Source organism: Cucumis melo, chromosome 1 (assembly GCF_025177605.1).
Source record: "Cucumis melo cultivar AY chromosome 1, USDA_Cmelo_AY_1.0, whole genome shotgun sequence".
Lineage (NCBI taxonomy): Eukaryota > Viridiplantae > Streptophyta > Magnoliopsida > Cucurbitales > Cucurbitaceae > Cucumis > Cucumis melo.
In genome coordinates this window covers 2,832,118-2,851,411 of record NC_066857.1, presented here as the reverse complement: position 1 = coordinate 2,851,411, position 19,294 = coordinate 2,832,118, and the positions used below count along the sequence as shown (strand labels likewise).

Sequence of the window (19,294 nt, the reverse complement as noted above, 5' to 3'; positions counted from 1 at the left end):
ATTTTGGTGAATGTTTTCATAGGAAGGATTTGAGCATCTTGAAATATTTCTTGGTATTGAAGTTGTTCGAAATGTAGAAGGTATTTTTCTTTGTCAACGAAAGTACAATCTTGACATCACTTGATCAAAAATGGGACTTTAAGGAGCTAAACATGCAGAGTTTCCAATCAAGCATAATCATCGGGTAGCACTATCTACTAGCAATCTATTGTCAGATTTTGAACAACATTGACACTAATAGGACATCTCCCATACTTGTCCTTCACACGACCTAACTTGGCTCATGTGATGTACGTTTTGGCTCAATTTATGTTGGTACCAAGACAAGAACATTGGTGCAATATATATGGTTCGTTATTTGAAAAGATGTCCTCCTGGCCAAGGCATTCTTCTTCACTCCAATTGTGACCTTTCTCTATCAGGAAGATCCAATTTAACTTGGACAAGTTGTCTTTTGATTCATCCCTCTTTTACGTATTGGCTTGTTTTTCTTGGAAATTCTCTTATATCTTGGAAAACCAAGAAGCAACAAATGATGCCTTGTTCGTCAACATAGGCTGAATATCGCTCCATGCCCTTGATTACGACTAAACTTTCAAGTGGCTTAAAGTGTTGGTTGAGAGCCTTGGGGTGGATCATCAATGTGCCATAAATCTATTTTGCGACAGTTAGTTTGCATAACATATTGCTCAAAATCTCCCGCTTTTCATAAACAAACTAAACACATAAAGGTGGATTGTCATCATGTTCATGATGCTGATGGCACCATTGCTACGAGTCATGTTTCTACAAACAATCAACTTATAGACATCTTTACGAAAACCTTGGAAAAACACCTACTTATTTTTATCTTCTCCACAAGTTGAGCATTTGCAATCCTCGTACTCCAACTTTAATAAAATAAAAACAATAATAAAAAATAAAACCGAAGATAATTAGAAGGACTCTTCTTTTTTAAAGAATAATAAAAAAAAAAAAAAAAACTACTTACACTTCTAAACAAAAAACTAAGACAAAAACTTATATAAACATTTTGATGATCCACGGAAGCATAGATTCGATTAAGCTGAGCTGATGTTGACAATCCTATATATCGATATAACCATAAAATAAAAGGTATATTTTGATTATGTTTATGATTAAAAATAAAATCATCTCATATGTTATGTAACTAATATTTGTTTTTTAATAATTAAAATAAAATAATCTCATACATGAAGGTAAAATAGAGAAAAAAATTGTAAATATCAAAAAGGTTAAAGAAATATTTACTCAGATTCTATAACTAACCTATCGGAGTCTTTCGCTATGATATATATGAAATTTTATTATATTTTATAAATATTATTAATTTTACTATATTTAAAAATACCTAAAAATAAAATATTTCCTTTTAGATTCTAGATAGACAATATCTACAATAGTTAACAAAATAATAGAAAAGATATTATGCTCAAAACCAAATGCTTGATCCAATTTTCCTACCCCAATTTTTATTTAAAAACAACAAAATATTATTTTCAAATTAAAAAAAATTAGTCAAATATCAATCAAATCAAACGTATCAATTCAAATTAATAATCGATACTATTTTTATTAGTTTGGAGTTAAAATAAATACAATCTTCAAAATTTAAAATTTAAATAAGATTATTATTTAAGATTTAAATTTATATCATTATTTAATTTAAGATTTAAATTGACATTTTGAAGGATAGCATAAAAAATAAATGAAAAGGTAAAAATAAACTCAAACCTTTTCTTGACCATGTACGTGTTCATGGCTTTCACAAGTTGAATGATGAGAGATTTTCCGGAAAAAGCTGCCGAGGCTACGGTAATCTTGAACTGACATCATAATTCATAATCCTGACCCATCAAATAAATTAATATAAATTTCGTTTTTTTTTATCGGCCACACGATTGTAAAAGAGAAAGAACTAATCTTTTCGAAAAAGAATAAATAGGTAAAAGATATAATCAATCGTATTAGATACTGGTGGAGCTACGAACTTTGCGGCTAATACAAGGTAAGAAAGGAGGACCATCAAAATCAAATCAAATTAAAGAGAGAAGGAAACAAAGGTTTATTGTTCTTAATTCTTATGGCCTATGGGTTTCCTTCTTTTTTTTTTATTTATTTGTGTGGACTAGATTTTGATTTGTTTAGGGAATAACTAGAGTTATTTACATGGATTATTGATGAATTAGAATTGCCGACAGGAATCAAATTCCGAATTCTTTTGAAACAAATTCAAATTCAAATTCCCAATTTTATTTTTTTCGAACTTCGATTGTTTGGTTTTATCTAGTTTTGTCCTTAATTCTTATCTGCCTTTCTGTTATTCTTAATGAATTATTTATTTCTCAGGAAAAAAAATTGATTGAAAATCTGTGGCCGTCGATTTTTGCTCTTAAGTCATGGTTTAAAGTTTAGGGTTATCGTTCAGGTACCGTCAGTCTGGCGTTGAATGTACCAATGTAAAGCTAAAGAGGGGCCTTTATTTTCGTATTCATTGCCAGAAAAACAGGAGAAGGGATTCTCCCTTTCATGAGATTGAAGTTTTTTCATAACTATGTTTGGTGAAAAAGGTTAGATCATCCATTCTTCCATTTGTTTCGTAATTGCAACTCTTTTTCCTTAATGGGTTTTTCGTTTCATTGAAGATTAAGTCATCTCTGGACTTTTTTTTTTTTTTTTTCTTGGATTGTAACTCTTCATTTAAGCTGAATCTTTGCCATAGAAGTTGCTGAAATCTTGTTCTTGTTTTTGTATGAATTGTTATATAGGATTTGGAAACAAAACTATTTGTTGTATGTATCTTCTTTAAGATTGTTTTATCCTATGGATGGTTTGTTTGTTTTATGAAATCATGTTGTTGTTATCTAGGATTTGGAAACAGAACCATTTGTTGTATCTTTTTTAGATTGCTTTATCATTTGGATGGAGGTTTGTTTTCTGAATCTATATTTATATTTTCTTTTGATTGTTTATCAGGTTTGGATCTCTTCTACATGTATTGGTTTAGTTTCCCCTGGTGGTAAAAAAAAACTCCCTTCACTCTGGCAGCTGCAACTAGCTTCAAGTCTTCTCGCACCTTCAAATGGGTGTGGGATAATGGAGTGATATCTATTGGTGTTTTGAGGAAATCAAGATCATCACACATTTGGAGATTGTGTCGTGTCTTAGAGGGGCTGTCGCTCGATTACGGTTAAGGTTATTATTGTCTAAACACTGTTGAAACTATCTATGTAATTGCCTGATGTTCTTCCGTTTCGTCTTGTAAGAATTAGACCTTGGTTTTAAGACTTGTCATTAAACGAGCAAGTTGGTTTTTGTCATCGATTTAATATTGTGTACAGCAAATGTAGGCTGTCTGTGGATGTAGTTTTTCAGTTGGTCCTCCTTCTCCACAATGGTTATATTTTCTTGTTTCCATGCTCACAATCATAACCACAAAGTAAAGGTAAATGGAAAGACTCACTTCTGGACATTGACGTATATCGCTTTCTATTAATACAGGTTGTGTATAATTGATTTCGTCTGTCCGTGTCATATACAGAAAATGGACCAACCATCTTCCGAAGCAATGCAGAAATCACTCCAAGATCTTTCTCAAAGTAATGTATCAAAGAATCCTCCTCAGAGTACAACACCTCCTCAGAGTACAACTCCTAATCAATTATTGATAAAGACTAATGATAAACAAGATACCAGCAGAGCAAATCACATGGCTTCCATCATTGAGAATAGCAGAATGTCTAATGAGACGTATCGCCTGAAGAAAAGTCAGTCCCTAGGAAGCATGCCATATGGGGATGGTTTGGCTGGTGCAGACAACGACACCGAAGAAGGCAGAGTATTTTCCTGTGACAGTTCCCAATGTAGGCTTGAGATTTCAGATTCTGGAAAGGCTCGAGGATTGGGCATCTCTGATCAGTTTAAAGACATCATAGCCTCAGACTCTATTCGTGCAAGTTCTTGTGCTGTTATTACAGAAGAAATCTTCTCTACTGATGACCCGGCATGTAGAGAAACAGAAGGTGGGGATAATGCAGGCTGTATGTTATCTTTTGATGGTGATAATAGGAATTATACACCTAGCAGCACCACACAAATGATTGTAAAATCCTGTTCAATGCCAAACTTTAATGCCTCATCACCTGTTTCTGGTGGTTCTCCCTCTAAGGATTTCCTACCACCATCGAGATCTTCAGAAGATCTCCAGCTCTATGTTGCAAGGCATGGAGAGATCTCACTTCATGAGATGGAAGCCCAGGTAAATGGATTGCAATCAAGAGAAGATATTGTGCATGAAAATGGGAGAACTTATTATGAAAATTTGTCGGATGACGGGAAAGATTCTTCTTACTGTGATGTTGAGCGGGACTGGAAGACATCAGTTGTAGATGAAATAAACCCAAGGGAGACTCTACAAGAAGAATCTGAATCCTCGGTACAATATCTTAATGAATTGCCAACCAATGACTTCAGGATGAAGCGGATTGAGGAGTGGGTCAGTGATCTTCAATTTTGTAATTCGTATGATGAAACAACTGAAGTATATGAATCTGCTGTTAATGAAGTGAAAAGAGATTCTAGTATAGAAATTGGTTCCAGTGTTGGACGAGTCGATTCCAAAGCAACTGCAGGCATGGAAGCTGCTAAGAGATATATATCTTCAATGAATGCAGGAGCCACTACTGCACAGTTGGCAAACCATGGATTGGTTGTGATCCCATTTCTTAGCGCATTTGGAAGCTTAAAGGTGCTCAATCTACCAGCAAACTCCATAGGTTTGTAAGTTTAAGCTCTGCTGTTCAGAATTGATATAATTCTTGACATTTTCATTATTATGTTGATCAGCAGATGAATATGAAGATAATGCAGTCCCCTAATAGCAGTTATGATACATTATCTTTGTAGGAAAAATTACTGCCGGTTCTCTACCCCGAGGTTTACATAGCCTGAATTTGTCAAAAAATAACATTGCAAACATTGAAGGCTTACGGGAATTGACACGACTACGTGCTTTGGATTTGAGCTATAACCGGATATGCCGAATTGGACATGGTATGTTTCCCAAATTCTAAACTCTATTTTGTTCGAAGGCTGAAAAAATTATGGTAATCTTGCCTCTGATCTCTCCTTTTAATCTTGATGAAGGCTTGGCTTCTTGCTCATCGTTGAAGGAGTTGTATTTAGCTGGAAATAAAATTAGCGAGGTAGAAGGTCTTCACCGACTCTTAAAATTATGCATACTCGACCTACGCTTTAACAAGATATCGACAATCAAGAGTCTCGGTCAACTCGCTGCCAATTACAATTCTTTGCAAGTCATCAGCCTGGAAGGCAACCCAGCACAGAAGAATGTTGGAGACGACCAATTGAAGAAACAGCTGCAGAGCCTTCTTCCACATCTGGTTTACTATAACCGACAGCCCACCAAAGGCGGTACCTTGAAGGATGGTACCGACCGGTCAGTCCGCCTAGGCATAAGTAGCCATCAGCTCGAGCATGGTGCAAGACCAGATCACAAGAGCGTGAGGAAGACTGCTCACAGCCACAGAAGCCAGGGATTAGTCTCGCCTAGACGATACAAGCTTCGCCATGGAAATGTCCATGCCCTGCCCCCTACTGGAAGTAAAGTAAATGGCAGTACTCGACAACACCATCGTCTTGAAATGAGCAGTAGGCAATTAGAGTATAAATCGGACTCTCATATGCGACGGAGTCGGAGTGAGGGAACTTTGGCTGATCTTTGAGTTAATTATTTATTACTATACTTATTGAATGAGTTAAGTTGTCTGAACTACTCTTTTGAACTATGTTGCTTAGTGTTCAATAATCACTTTTGAGCTAAGTTTAGTGTTCAATAATCTCTCTCAAGTTCAATGTTATCAAAATTTGAATTTTCTTTATTTTGAGTTTTCAGAATTTGATAGTTGCCTCCAAGTAAATCGATACATTAAAATTCCGCAACTCTTTACTTTTAGATGATTGCTCGAAACTTAGTAGTAGGTAAAGAAACACGGGATGAATATGTAGGTATGCACTATTATATATGAAAAGTAGTGAGAGAAGAACATTACACAAATAGAAACTAATATCTGAAGCATACAGTTTTTCGTTGTTCAAACAGAGGATATGAAATACTTTTTCACCATGTACAAATGGAGAATGGAAATCTCTAACCATAAAGGTTTTCGTTCTTCCAACAAAAGATATGAAATATTTTCATCATGTACAAACACCAAACTCTTCAAGTCAACTCAATTCACTCAGCAGTCTTCTCTACCTTTGTCATGTGTACAATTTCTGTATTAAGAAAGTTCAAGCATGTCAGAGTTCTCAGAGATTATTGCCAAATAATGCAGAATTTTAGGCCTGAAAAACAGACTATAACACAATAAATGTGCTTAAATCAGAATCTACCCTAACATATACTATATATCATATTAAAAAACAAATTACAATCACTTAGTTGCCAAGAAGTAAAATTTCAATTGAAATTTAGCTTACATGAGCAGACTACCAGCCACAAACAACCATTCACCTCATTTAATCATCTGCTCTGCTCAAGAGGAAAGACAATAAGACGAATCTTATTATACAGGGCTATGTAACATTTATAAGAACTGCAAACTACCATGAAAAGAAACTAAATACAAAAAAAAATATACTTCGAATTTTCAATCCGTTCTTGAAAGGAAAGTCAAAACAAACAAACAAAAACCATATTTTACATCTAAATTTCTATATTCATAATCGACAAGTCCTAGATATATCTAGAAGTCTCTAAAACAATGACCAAAAATGGGAGTCTAAGATTAACTGGTCCATAATTTCCCTGATGTCCCCCCCAACTCTGCTTATTACAAACATCAAACAAATCACTTAATAGTAGGGGGTAAAAACCGATTTGGGACAGATTTATAACTTCGAAGTGAACTGCTATCTGAAATTCTAAATTCCAAGCAAACTACTCCATGGAAGTCCAGGAAATAATGAACGGACTCTTTGGAAATGACCAACGAAAAGACAGCAATACATCATCCTCACCACCCAGAAATCTAATCAATAGATACAATCTATTTTCCAACAGGAAAAAAGAGAGAAGAGAATCCAATGATGAACAGAAAGATGGAAAGATCCAATCTCAGGTAAAAAGCTTCATAAAAGTCAAGAAATTGACGAGCAAAAAATATATACCTAACACAAACAAACACAAAATGAACCCACAAGATTGAGATAAATAATGTCAAGAACTCGAACCTTTGACCTCCTCGTCACCATCATGATACTCCTGCTCATCTTCAGGCACTGGATCAAGCTCCACTTCCTCCCTAATAATACTCTTCACCGAGCCGCCGGTTTCAGCATCTCCATCACGTGAACCATCCTTGTCATCCGGATACCTAACCACCACCACCGGACACACACAATGGTGAACGCAATAATCGCTAACACTTCCAAGTCGGCCCTTAGTAATTCGCTTTGAGGCGCCAAAGCCTCTGCTCCCCATGATAACAGCACTAAGCCCTAATCGTTCAACTTCGAGGCAGAGTCTTTCCTTCATGTCGTGGTCTTTGACTATGTGAATCTTGAAAGGAATATTAGCCTCCACTAAAGGTTGAGCCAAGTCAGCGGCCTTGGTCGTAGTGAAATTATCGAAATCATCTTCCATCTTTCTTTGCGTTTCTTCAGCGCTTACCTCGTCGCTGCTGCTATTCCTTTGATGAAGGTCAACTGATCCCCAATCAGCTCCATAAAGAACGCTTGTAGGTTGAACGTGAAGAAAAAACACCAAATCACCAGGACGGAGATAGTTCTGAACAGCCCAACGAACGGCGTATGCACTCTCATCGCTCAAATCAACAGCGATAGCGATTCTCCGCTGGGAATCCAATGAATGACGCGGTGATAAAAAGGAACCCGGAGACGACGGTTGGATTTGAACGCCGGCATTAGGACTGACGCCGTCAAGAACAGTAGATTCCGACTCCGATCGTGTAGGTTGAAGACTCATAGTGGGAAATTTCGAAATTACGGCGTGATCGGCTGTTGAAGGAAGTTGAAATTCGATGGGGAAACAGAATTTATAAAGAAGAAAATGGGAAATAAAGAACGAGAACTGGAAATGTAAATGGAGAATGTGAAGAATTGGAAGAAGGAAGAAGATGGAGAAGAAAAATGACTTCCAAACAGGAATTAGTTAAGAAAGCGTTGGAAAATTGACCGACGATTCCTTTTATAACCAAACCCTAACCGTAATTAATTAATTTAATGTTCTTCCTTAATTACCATTATCCGTAGCATTAGTTCCTTCCAACACCAAACATTGTTATTTATTTATTATTATTCCCCTCCTTTTCTTTTCGTTACCAAACCACTGCTTTATGTGTTATTATGAGGTGTGTTTAATTGTTTTGGAGTTATTTATAGATTTACTTAATTAAGGCTATTGTTTCAAACTTATATGTATATGAAAAAATCATTAAATTCTACCTTATTTTGGTTTAATTTTTCTCGTTTTTACGTTGTTTAGATCCGATCTTAAATCAATTCAACTAAGTTGTATGTTTCATGTGGTTGAATACGTAAGAATTAACTTAAAAGTGTAGTTGTGGACTTGTGGTATTAATACATAATAAGTATAACACTTTTGTTAGAGACTCAAATATGCCTTTTCTTTTGTTCTTCACTTTGGTCTTTCTTTTAATATTCTTTTTTTGAGGCTTTAACTTTGTGTATAAAATTTTATTTATGCATAGTAGGTGTGTAAATGAATTTGGGTTAGGGAGATTTTTTGAACTAATCCGAATTCTCGAGTTTGTTAAATTGATAACCTAAATAAGATGTTCGACTCAACCCAAACCAATACTCAAAATTTGGGTTGGATTGTCGAGTTTTTTTTTTTTTTTAGTATATTATTTATATATAGAACACATTTTGATAACTAAAATTTCATAAAACTCAAATGAAACTCAAATGTTAAATATCAAAATTCAACATATCTATTACAAATTTAAAAATAAACTTCATAATAACACGTGGGAATTATAATATTTATAAGTTAATATATATTTTAATAATATTAGAAATTCGGGTTGGGTTGGGTTAGATTTAAAAAAATGTAATTGTCACCCAACCCCAAAAAAAAAAAAAAAAAACCAACCCAACTCAACTCAAATAAAAACTAAGTCAATCCAACCCTTACAATTTAGATCGAGTAGTTCGGGTTGCCCAATTATTTGAATGCCCCTAATGAATAGTTATTTAGTCTTTTTAGTCAATAAATACACTTCTCTTGGTCACTAACGTATCAATAATATAATATATACCTTGTATTTACTTGCATTGTGACCTTAGTGATACAAGACATGAAAAAGTCATCAACCTTGACTAATAATTTTATTTTTCTTTTTTGGCAAATGAGATATCGTGGTTACATTTTTTGTGTGACAGTAAACCTATTTAGAACATTAGAAAAGTATAAGTTTATCATTAACAATTAAATGATTATACTTTAAGGAAGAAAAAAAAAAAATACAAAGCATCTTTAATACAGTAGATTCTATCCAATAGACTGATATACATCACATTCACATCAATATCATCAAATATGAAAAGAAATGAAAATAAAAAGACTATAGACTCACGTACCTCAAATTCAAAATCATTGTATGCCATAAAGATAAAATAACAACACATATGTTGTGAAATTAAATTTCACGAAGATTTTTATGATTGATGCACAGAGTATTTGCACTAGTTGAACAGGCAACATTGCAATAAGAACACCTATGCCTTGAAACATTTTGACAATGACATTGTTTTTGTTTGTCTATGGTGACACACATTTTGATTTTTCTTTGGGTACTCAAACTTGTTGCTACATTAATCATCATTCATGTAATCCAAGCCTTTTCCTTTTGCTCTCATTATTGAAGTGTTTTGACTATTATTTTTCTCTATGTTTTTAGATGTGTCTGTACAATTCCACAATTCCACAATTTCACTATTATTTTATATTCTTTTAATGAACTTTTTTTTATAAACCGAGAACTCTAATTTTAATATGTAGGAAATTATGCACAAGAAATTTCTAAAAAGAAATGTTTAGAGGCTACAAAAAGTGGAAATGAGGTGGCAGCAAAGCAATCACTTGAAACTGAAAAAGAAGATAAAACAATTAGGAAAAGGAAGATTGAAAGTGATAGAGTCACAGAAGAGAAGGGACAAATAGGCAAAATTAAAAGGGGAAAAAAAAGAGAAGGATTTAGCAAAGGACAACCATGAACAAAATACAAATAATTTAAAGTTTGTACTATTGACTTTATGATAAAAAAAATTAGTTCTTGTGATGTATATTTCAGTTCAAAAGAGTAGAGAGAAGTCAATCTTACTTGAGAAAGACCTCCAAATATGACAATGATCTAAATAAGTTTATGGCTTCGCTTTTGGCAGTAATGGAGATAGTTGTTCTTACTTATATATCCAAGATCATCTCCTTATCATTTGTCACCATCAAAACACTTTATTAAAATTTTCAATCATATTTTCTAAAAAAAACTAAGATTTTGATATTTACAACATAAAAGCTTTGGTAGGGAGTAGTTAATTTAGAGATTAAAAACTATAAGGTAAAAAGAAAAGTATTGTGTAGAAGATAAATAAAGTACAAAAAGTGAAGTGAAATGAGGCCAAAATTGGGTGGCAGCAAAGCATCCACTCGAGACTGAAAAAGAAGATAAAACAAATTGGAAAAGGGAAGATGGAAAGTGACATAAGAGAAGGGACAAAGAAGCAAAATTAACAAGAGAATACAGAAACCATAATTCAAACACCAAACATGCCAAAATTAAAGGGTTTAATAGGTCTCTTGATGTATTGAAAAAGCGTATTAAAGAGGATAAAAGAAAGAGTTCTTAGACATTTTAAGATATGCACAATATTACACATTAATCTTGTAGTTATGTGCTCTTGTGTAAGGTTTAGTAATTGATATGAATTTCGTAGTGGAAAGTTCGATATCTTTAGTTTTTTTTTTAAAAAAAATTATACTCGTTGAAACAATTATATTTAGATTTAAAACATTTATTAATAGTGTGAGACCATATATGTTTAGACAATTCTTTTGGGGTTGTAACGTTGGAAAAGTGAAAAATATGTTCTACCCGTGGATTAGGAAGTCAACTTTAGTACTACTATTGTTAGCCAGACAAATAATAGTAATTGAATGTAGCGTTTTGATAATAAAGAAATGTATTTAGTTTGTAGCGCGTATGCCATTGCCTTTTCAGTTGCCTGTGAATGTCCACAAGCACTAAAGGCTGAAAAACGTGGTAGAATAAATTATGAGACGCTAAATTTCCCTCCAAAATGAAGGACTTCATGTGGTAGACTTTCCACCACTATGTCCCAACGGACAATGTCTTTGCAGTCGATATGTTGATGTTGATGATATTTGCCTAGTATGTCTATGTAGTTGACATATTGATGTTGATGATATTTACATATGTGGAGTGGGCACTGAATAAGTGGAATACATCTTCTTTGCTTGTTCTCGGATACATCTGCTTGGAGGACTCCTATCCCAACTTGGACCCATATGGAAGATGCCTCTTTTTGCAAATTGTATGTTGACCAACCATTATGGTTGCCCAAACCTAAGCAGTTTGCTTTGGCTTGTGTTGGCGTTTGGTTTATATGGAATGATCGTAATAGAATTTTTTATAAAAAGTTTGTCCTATTTATTGCTTGCTGGAGTCGATGAATTAAGTAATACTTAAATTCTTTTTTTGGTAAAATGTGTGCTCAAAACAATATTCTTCAGATGGATCTTTTAATATGATCTCCTTTTGGGAAAAAAAATTTGTTAGCTTTGTTTATCGATGATGCATCTTCTAAAGGAGGTGATAATATCACTAGGTTTGGTTGTGTGATTTTGAATCCCTTCGCACATACCTCTCCTGCATCCGACACATCGTATGGAATCTATAATTCCTATCACACTTCTTTGTGTGTGAAGGTGATAGCGATTTGTGAAATTTTTGCATCTCTTATTCAACAAAGAGAAGGGTGTCGTGTCAGTGTTGATTATACATATTTTCTAACTAGCAAGTGCTTATCAACCTACTAATCACTTTATGGAACCAACACCTAAGAATGAGGATCAGGGTTGATTTAGGACATCTGGCATTGGTACCTTCCTTTTCGATGGTCACCTTTCGGTTTATCTATCGCGATTAAAACAATGTTGCTTGTAAGTTGGCTAAACATGGCTCTTACCATGTTGCTTTCACATGACACAATTTTCCAATTGATTGCCATCTTGTTCTAAATTCCTTCCTAAAGCTTGAGGATGTTAGACCATAGTTTGTTGTAGCATTTTGCATCTCAAAACATATATTACTTATAACTTTTTTGTTTTTTTCCTTACCATTACAGTTTTGCGTAAAAAAATGGTCAAAATGAGCTTAGCATAATGGTATCAACACTTGGTATGATCACTACTTCTAAAACCAGGATATTAACTATGAATAAAATTTATTCAAAATTAAAATTTTAATACAAGTAATACAAAAATTATAGAAATTAAACTTCAATATCAAACGTTGGATATTTTACTCTTAATATGTAGTACAAACAAAATAATATACAAAATCATATATGAACAAAATTAGCTAACTTACATAAATAATAACATAAACTATAAAAGATTAAGAAAACATATGCGTAGAAATTACACCACAAGGAGATGATTAAGGAAAAAATCTATTTATTATTGAAGTCAAGTACTAAAATAATATACTTTGAATTAATATCTAAACGAGAAAAAATATTTGTCCGTAGATAGACAATAGTAATTTGATATAATTATAAATAATTCAATTTATTTTTTTACACATAGGAAACATCCCAAAAATTAAATCCAATTATATATTTAAAATACAAAATTTTGCATGATTATGAGTGAGGCTAAGATAATTAATTAACGGATGATACATAATTAATTAACGTTTGTGAGAATTAACATTTGTGAAATACATAATTAATTAACGGATGATATAACGTCACGCAAAGTGAACGGAGTAGTTACGTTCGCAACACCGTTTTTTTTTTATCTTCCCATCAAGTGCGATTGAATTTCATTTAACCGCCGAAAGTATCAAAATCTATTGAACATAAATAAATATTCATCCCGCCAAATTCCCAAGTTTCTTTGGAAATTCGAATCCAACTCCTACGCCGGCACCGCCGCTGGATGGAGAATGGCTTGATTTCGGTGGACCGGTGGTCGGACGGTAGCCAGATCTATTTTCTGACTCACCTGCACTCCGACCACACCAAAGGCTTGTCTTCGCAATGGTCTAAAGGCCCACTCTTCTGCTCTCGCCTCACCGCCAAACTCTTCCCATTCAAATTCCCCAATTTCAACCTCTCCTTGCTCCGCGTCCTCGAAATTGGTTTATGGCATTCAATCTCATTGATTTCACCTTCATCTGGTTCACGGAAAGTTATCAAGGTCCTGGCAATCGACGCTCACCATTGTCCTGGTAATTAAAGATTCAAAGCTTTCATCTCGCTGTTTGATGAGTTGATCGGCATTTGTTTGTTATAAGTCCTGAAAGGAGTGGATTCTTTTATCTAATTCTATGATAGGCGATTTTAAGATTTGTATCGGTAGGAAGAATTACTGCATTTTGTATTTGGATTATGATTGTGTTCTGGTTCGTTGCTAGAACTCGTTAGTTGATCAATCTCTTGCCGTCTTGTTCCGTTCTTGTTGTTGCATTTAGTAATAGGACGGACTATGTTTCTGTTCTTGTTTGTTGCTAGAGCCGAGAGCGAATTAGTTGATCAAGCGTTTACTTGTGCTGTTTCTTTTTTGCTACGGTCAGGTGCTGTTATGCTCTTGTTTCGTGGAGACTTTGGCTGCTTGATGTACACAGGGGATTTTCGGTGGGAAATGAGCAGTGAAAGGGCGAATAAAGGAAGGATAGCCCTTCTGAATGCACTCGAGGATAACACTGTCGACATTCTTTACTTGGATAATACCTACTGCAATCCTTCATATGCGTTTCCTTCTCGAGAAATTGCTGCACGGCAGGTTAAGAATTCTTCTTGAAAGTTTCTTTATACTTGATGGCATGTAATTTCATTTCCTTGTAAGAATGAACTAACCATAGGTTAGATTTAGGTAAATGAAGGATTGAAGACTGAAGGATCCTTTCCACTCAGTCATGAGGAATCAAAGGCTACTTGATGTTATTTCTATGCTATTATTCTCCTGGCTTTTGATTGAATTCAATGGAAATAACCATTTTGAACCATTACGTTTGTGCATTCATATTGATTCCTACGAGAGAGACCTAAAGAAGCTTCTCTGACCTGATAGTATGCATTCTGGAAAAACATTGGGGAATGGGGTTTTTTTAATCATTGGATTGGGCTTTGGAGTTTCTTTAATTCTTAGGATTGGACCCTGGACCCGTACAACCAGTACCATATCGTCTTCTTAAAATTGTTTTCTTTTGCTAGTTTTCTACCTTTCTAATGTTTTTGTTTCTTGATTAATTGATACAGATTGTTGATATCATTGCCTCCCATCCACAACATGATATCATCATTGGCATTAATTCTCTGGGGAAGGAAGATCTTTTAGTTCACATTTCTCGCATGCTTGGATTGAAGGTTAGTTCTAAGTGAAGAATGTGATTATGCAGCTCACTAATGCGTTTTGGAACAGTTTTCTTTTATTGAAGGGCACAACAATTAAACGACGGAAGTGGTTAACAACATGTAAACAAGTCATATATTGACTAATTTAGCATGGAGATTCATTAGTTTGGTTCAAATAGTGCTGCCTCTCTTCTTTGTGTAAAATTGAGTGAGGGAAGATTAAAATAGCTTCTTTAAAGAATTACTCCCATCTCGAACGTTTACGTTTTGGCGGGTAGATACAAAATGTAGTAGAAGTTGATTATATTTTATTTTGAGGCTGATTATAAGGTATAGAAGTATCTGTTCAAACTCCATGTGTCCAACTGCCTAGAATACAAAAATCCTATGAATTTTGCCATGTTAGATGGTTGTCTTATCTTACTGGTTTTCACCGTTGATCCTTTTCTTAAGAAAAGAAATTTAATTTCTTCTTGAAGGTTTGGGTATGGCCAGAACGCTTGCAGACGATGCATCTTCTTGGTTTCAATGACGAATTCACTACAAAGACGAATCTTACTAGAGTTCGAGCTGTTCCTCGCTACAGCTTCAGCATAGATACTCTCGAGGGATTAAACCAGATGCGCCCAACCATCGGAATCATGCCATCGGGTCTTCCTTGGGTGGTAAGACCCCATGAAGGAGATGGTATTCATTCTGGTTCGCTTCTCACCACACGTTATCGCCGAAGCAAGTTGAATGAAAATGGTCGATTCTTGATTGAGAAGCAAACTGGAAAAGTAGAATCGGTTACGAAGTTGCACAATTACATTTTTTCAGTTCCATACTCGGACCATGCTTGCTTCTCAGAGATACAAGAATTCATAAAGCTTGTCCGTCCAACCACCATCAAAGGCATTGTTTCTTCATCTTCTTGTTACATCGAACCCCTTTACTACTTCGGTCGCCTCTGTGGAGCAAAGCAACCTGTAAATAAGTTCCATCACAAGAAAAAAGGAACAGAGAAAGTTGAAAAAAATGTCGACATTAAGTTTGTTAACTCGAAGAAAGGTACAAATGCTGGCATTTTGAATGCGGGCGTTCGTTTGGGTCGAGTGAGTGCATTGAGACGAGTCCAGCGTGGTGCGCGTCTTCCGGAAGACGATTGTCTTTGAAAGGTACGCTTTTCTTGCTTTCTTGCCTACCTTGAGTTGATAAGCTTCTATTATATACTAATTTTGCCAAGAGATTTGAACCAAGACCTTACCACTATACTACTATACTACCAAGACCTTGTTTGATAAGAATCTATCCATCCTGATTTTGTATGATAAATTATTATAAATTGGGTGATCCACTTCCATCTGCCTGCTAACATTCTTATCTCACATTTGCTTTAACTGTTTTAATAAAAAATATTTGTTGTTTATTTTTTTTTTAATTATTGAAAAACATTTTTGGTAATAATTTTTTTTAGTTTCTTATTCTGTAAAACTTTGAAATAAACACGTGAAAAGAATATACATGGAAATTAGTTTTCAAAATCAAATATCCAAGACTTTTTGTGATATATTTGTTTATAAATCTTCACTATCTATTTATTAAGTCAAGAATGATAGAATTATACTTTTATTTGTTTAAGAGAAAACACCGGAAACAGAAATAAGAAACACTAATCTTATTTAACTTAAAATGAAATCAAATTTACAGCCAAATTTGAAGAAAATGGCTACAGAAGAGTATATTTGTAATTTCTCTTCAAAATGGCAACAAATAATTATATGACGACTGTATCTAGATGACGGGATCATGATCAAAGCGACGCATTCTGATAAAATTTATCGATATTCTCCAACCGCCTTCAATTTTAAAAAAAATGACAATGACAAAAAGAAAAAAAGAAAACGCCGTTGCCGGGGATCGAACCCGGGTCACCCGCGTGACAGGCGGGAATACTTACCACTATACTACAACGACCTTGTTGAGAAGAGCTATATTTAAGTTTTTGATAAAGTAAGTTTAGATTTTCTAAATGATAAAGTAATTTTAATAGATTTGAAATAATTTTCTATTATATCGATATAATAATTTTCTAATTTTTTATTTCTCATTTTCATTCTTTTAGTTTTTTACTTCACATTTTTTCCTTCTTTTCTCATTTTCATTTTTAAATTTTTTGCTTCACATTTTCATTCATTGTGTTTGATGACCTAAAACTACATTTACTTCACATTCACAATGAAATGGATTTGTAGTGTACCAAATGCCTAAAACCACCACAAGAAAATGCATCCCTAAATCACTACATATATATATATGTATATAGAGCTGCATAGACACTGAACAAATTTGCAAATTTTCATTCTATAGTAAAAGGTGGAAAATTGAGAGTAAGATGACCAAATATAACCATAAATAATTGGCAGTCACGGTTAAAATTTAACAAACAACATCAGGCTTGATCTAGAGCCCACTCTCTGGTTCTTTATTCTCTATCTCTAAGACTAACACATATAACATACCTAACTGCAGTCTAGAACGGTCGATAATATCGTCCTATATTAAAGAATGTATGAATAAGTGCATTTTCGAAAATGAATGGTATTTTGGCATAAGTCCCTAAGAGAGAACTCCTTATACACACCAACAAGCTGGAAATGTAGATGAACCCCACTGCAGCCCAGTATTGCATTGCATATGTACCATTGTAATGTATGAGTGGCATGAAATTGCTAGCATACCATATGATGTCGAGCGAGGTTTCTAATAACATCCCCATCATGACATGGAACCGAAAGAAATGAGGCAATTCTTTATTCCTCACGACTCCAAAGTATGCAAGGTTGAAGTACAACATGGGGAACCACCACGGTAACCTCTGAACAGATCCGGGGACATAAAATATCAAATTATCAACATCCAAGTGTTCCAACAAAGGCATGAGGTAATATGCTGTACTTGACATCTGCACAGCCATTAAATATGGAACACAGGCCAAAGTCCTCAACCACCATTCTGGTTTTTGGGTGACCCCAGATTGGCGTTTTACACTGTAAGAGTCGTCTCTGAATGCTCGAGGACCCTTTCTAGCATGATTTCGTGGAGGCCAAAGTGGAAGTTTATGGAACAGCCTGCCTTGTTCCCCAGATAGATGTGGGGATGCTGCTGAAGAAATATGTGATATCAACATTCCTGGAAATCATAATATTCAAAATTGACATTATTAGTTTTTTTCAAACTCTAGTAATATGATAGCATTGAATCAAATAGCAAAACTTGGATAAAGTATAAACTATATAAATTCTAGCTGAACAATATGATCAACGCCATTTTCCAGGGAATAACAAAGTTCTGGGACCAGGGTTTGGATTGATTGAAAACCGATTTCCCAAGGTACACATATCTCATTACATTTAATCAACAATCAAGAGTAATAATTATCCCACATACAGAGTAGACAGACAAGGATATCTTTTGTAATCCACCTTCACAATACTGTGCACACTACAAGAGAATGTTTCACCCACCGATTTAGTAAGTTGGTGACTGTTAAATAACTCAAATCTACTGACTATGACAATGTTTACTATTGGCGTTTGCACATTTATCGCGAACTCCATCTTCCCTCTTCCTCTCTCCAATGTTTCAAATTCTAGACTAAACAACTCAACACATCAAACACAAACTTACTAGCTCCAACACATTAAATCTTGATACTCAAACCCACAAACAACCACAAGAGTTAAACAATATTTCTTCAAATGTTCAAACAAAAATAAGAAGTAATTAAAACGCTAGAGTTGGAAAATTTTCGTACCTCTAGAAGAAGAAAACTTGAGTTCCTTACAAGGTTTCTGTTTAGCTTTGGTAATAGATAAAGCAAGTTTTGTGTCTAAGTTAGCAGAAGCCAATCGACGACATTGGGGCATAACCACTAGGCTGGGCTTGAAACATCTCTTCAAAAACACATCACTGTACCTAAATCAAGATCAACTAGAAGTTACACAACAAACCGTAGCCAAATTTCCATTAAATTTTACACGGAGATCAACAGACGCTGCAGCATGAAGAGTAATATCAACAACACCAAAAACCCAACACTGGGAAGTTATTCATTTAACAACTGAGAAATTAAAACGATTGACATAATTTTCCTTCGGATTTCCCAACAAATCATCTAAAATAGATTCCCCCCAGATATGTAGTCCAAACATTTGTTCTAAATTCAAACAAAAAAACGAGAAAAAAAGAGTCGAAATCATAGGATGCCAACACATTTTCTGTTTTTAGTAACTAACGAAGCATCAACAATCAAAAAAAAAAAAAAAAAAAACGAAATATCTCGAAATAAAACGCCCAAAATTAAAACTGTAATCATTTCGTAGTTTTGGTACAACGAAATAGCAATTAAACGGGAAAGAAGAGGAAACAAACGAAACAATCGAAGATGACAACATACCGTACGGATGCTCCTGCGGCGGCCGCGGTCGTCGTCTCCGCAAACATCTTTCCTGTTTTTCGCGGAAAAGGGAAAAGAGAGGGCGGAGGAGGTTAGGGCCGTGTTACTTTGCATGCAAGAATAGCCGAATAGGGTCCATCTCTAATTTCATATTTTATCGATCTCTTT

The 19,294-nt window shown here is 34.5% G+C and overlaps 4 protein-coding genes and 1 non-coding gene across 20 annotated transcripts; 2 read left to right on the top strand and 3 right to left on the bottom strand.

Annotated features, from left to right (window-relative positions):
* The first annotated feature begins 1,790 nt into the window (after positions 1–1,790).
* On the top strand, positions 1,791–5,921 carry LOC103495557 (uncharacterized). Of its 13 annotated transcripts, none has more exons than XM_051084713.1 (7): positions 1,791–1,836; positions 2,450–2,591; positions 2,998–3,216; positions 3,372–3,466; positions 3,563–4,796; positions 4,927–5,073; positions 5,167–5,921. In XM_051084713.1, exons 4-7 carry the CDS (start codon positions 3,416–3,418, stop codon positions 5,763–5,765), a joined length of 2,031 nt encoding a protein of 676 aa, XP_050940670.1. In that variant the 5' UTR covers positions 1,791–1,836; positions 2,450–2,591; positions 2,998–3,216; positions 3,372–3,415; the 3' UTR covers positions 5,766–5,921. The 13 variants fall into 13 exon arrangements, with proteins under 13 accessions (XP_050940670.1, XP_008455378.1, XP_050940680.1 ...); XM_008457156.3 differs by lacking the exon at positions 1,791–1,836 and adding an exon at positions 1,881–2,029; XM_051084723.1 differs by lacking the exon at positions 1,791–1,836 and adding an exon at positions 1,881–2,029 and having other exon boundaries at positions 3,363–3,466.
* Positions 5,922–6,037: 116 nt separating this feature from the next.
* Positions 6,038–8,230, bottom strand: LOC103495556 (universal stress protein PHOS34). 3 transcript variants are annotated; one of them, XM_008457150.3, is made up of 3 exons: positions 7,276–8,230; positions 6,523–6,569; positions 6,237–6,318 (listed from the first exon to the last, which is right to left on the bottom strand). In XM_008457150.3, exons 1-2 carry the CDS (start codon positions 8,027–8,029, stop codon positions 6,562–6,564), a joined length of 762 nt encoding a protein of 253 aa, XP_008455372.1. In that variant the 5' UTR covers positions 8,030–8,230; the 3' UTR covers positions 6,237–6,318; positions 6,523–6,561. The 3 variants fall into 3 exon arrangements, with proteins under 3 accessions (XP_008455370.1, XP_008455372.1, XP_008455371.1); XM_008457149.3 differs by having other exon boundaries at positions 6,238–6,318; positions 6,523–6,574; XM_008457148.3 differs by lacking the exon at positions 6,523–6,569 and having other exon boundaries at positions 6,038–6,318; positions 7,276–8,229.
* A 4,909-nt stretch (positions 8,231–13,139) lies between these two features.
* On the top strand, positions 13,140–16,024 carry LOC103495555 (uncharacterized). Its single transcript, XM_008457147.3, has 4 exons — positions 13,140–13,562; positions 13,908–14,116; positions 14,593–14,700; positions 15,168–16,024. The coding sequence occupies exons 1-4, from the start codon at positions 13,271–13,273 to the stop codon at positions 15,840–15,842; spliced, it is 1,284 nt and encodes a 427-aa protein (XP_008455369.1). The 5' UTR covers positions 13,140–13,270; the 3' UTR covers positions 15,843–16,024.
* Positions 16,025–16,572: 548 nt separating this feature from the next.
* TRNAD-GUC (transfer RNA aspartic acid (anticodon GUC)) lies at positions 16,573–16,644 on the bottom strand. The gene has a single exon. It is a non-coding gene; the product is annotated as a tRNA-Asp (tRNA).
* A 419-nt stretch (positions 16,645–17,063) lies between these two features.
* On the bottom strand, positions 17,064–19,294 carry LOC103495554 (protein TIC 20-IV, chloroplastic). Of its 2 annotated transcripts, none has more exons than XM_017046195.2 (3): positions 19,127–19,294; positions 18,485–18,639; positions 17,064–17,859 (listed from the first exon to the last, which is right to left on the bottom strand). In XM_017046195.2, the coding sequence occupies exons 1-3, from the start codon at positions 19,171–19,173 to the stop codon at positions 17,201–17,203; spliced, it is 861 nt and encodes a 286-aa protein (XP_016901684.1). In that variant the 5' UTR covers positions 19,174–19,294; the 3' UTR covers positions 17,064–17,200. The 2 variants fall into 2 exon arrangements, with proteins under 2 accessions (XP_016901684.1, XP_008455368.1); XM_008457146.3 differs by having other exon boundaries at positions 18,485–18,645; positions 19,127–19,289.

Bases quoted from the DNA above. Each gene is read 5' to 3' on its own strand.
- LOC103495557 (XM_051084713.1), top strand. From the start codon at position 3,416: ATGGTTATATTTTCTTGTTTCCATGCTCACAATCATAACCACAAAGTA. The intron at 3,467-3,562 runs GTAAATGGAAAG...TGTCATATACAG, and splicing joins ATCATAACCACAAAGTAAAG to AAAATGGACCAACCATCTTC. The intron at 4,797-4,926 runs GTTTGTAAGTTT...TTATCTTTGTAG, and splicing joins TCTACCAGCAAACTCCATAG to GAAAAATTACTGCCGGTTCT.
- LOC103495556 (XM_008457148.3), bottom strand. From the start codon at position 8,029: ATGAGTCTTCAACCTACACGATCGGAGTCGGAATCTACTGTTCTTGAC. The intron at 6,319-7,275 runs GTTCGAGTTCTT...TTCTTAATACAG, and splicing joins TGGTGACGAGGAGGTCAAAG to AAATTGTACACATGACAAAG.
- LOC103495555 (XM_008457147.3), top strand. From the start codon at position 13,271: ATGGAGAATGGCTTGATTTCGGTGGACCGGTGGTCGGACGGTAGCCAG. The intron at 13,563-13,907 runs GTAATTAAAGAT...TGCTACGGTCAG, and splicing joins CGACGCTCACCATTGTCCTG to GTGCTGTTATGCTCTTGTTT. The intron at 14,701-15,167 runs GTTAGTTCTAAG...TTCTTCTTGAAG, and splicing joins CTCGCATGCTTGGATTGAAG to GTTTGGGTATGGCCAGAACG.
- LOC103495554 (XM_008457146.3), bottom strand. From the start codon at position 19,173: ATGTTTGCGGAGACGACGACCGCGGCCGCCGCAGGAGCATCCGTACG. The intron at 18,646-19,126 runs GTATGTTGTCAT...ATCTTGATTTAG, and splicing joins GCCGCAGGAGCATCCGTACG to GTACAGTGATGTGTTTTTGA. The intron at 17,860-18,484 runs GTACGAAAATTT...TATGATTTCCAG, and splicing joins CAAGTTTTCTTCTTCTAGAG to GAATGTTGATATCACATATT.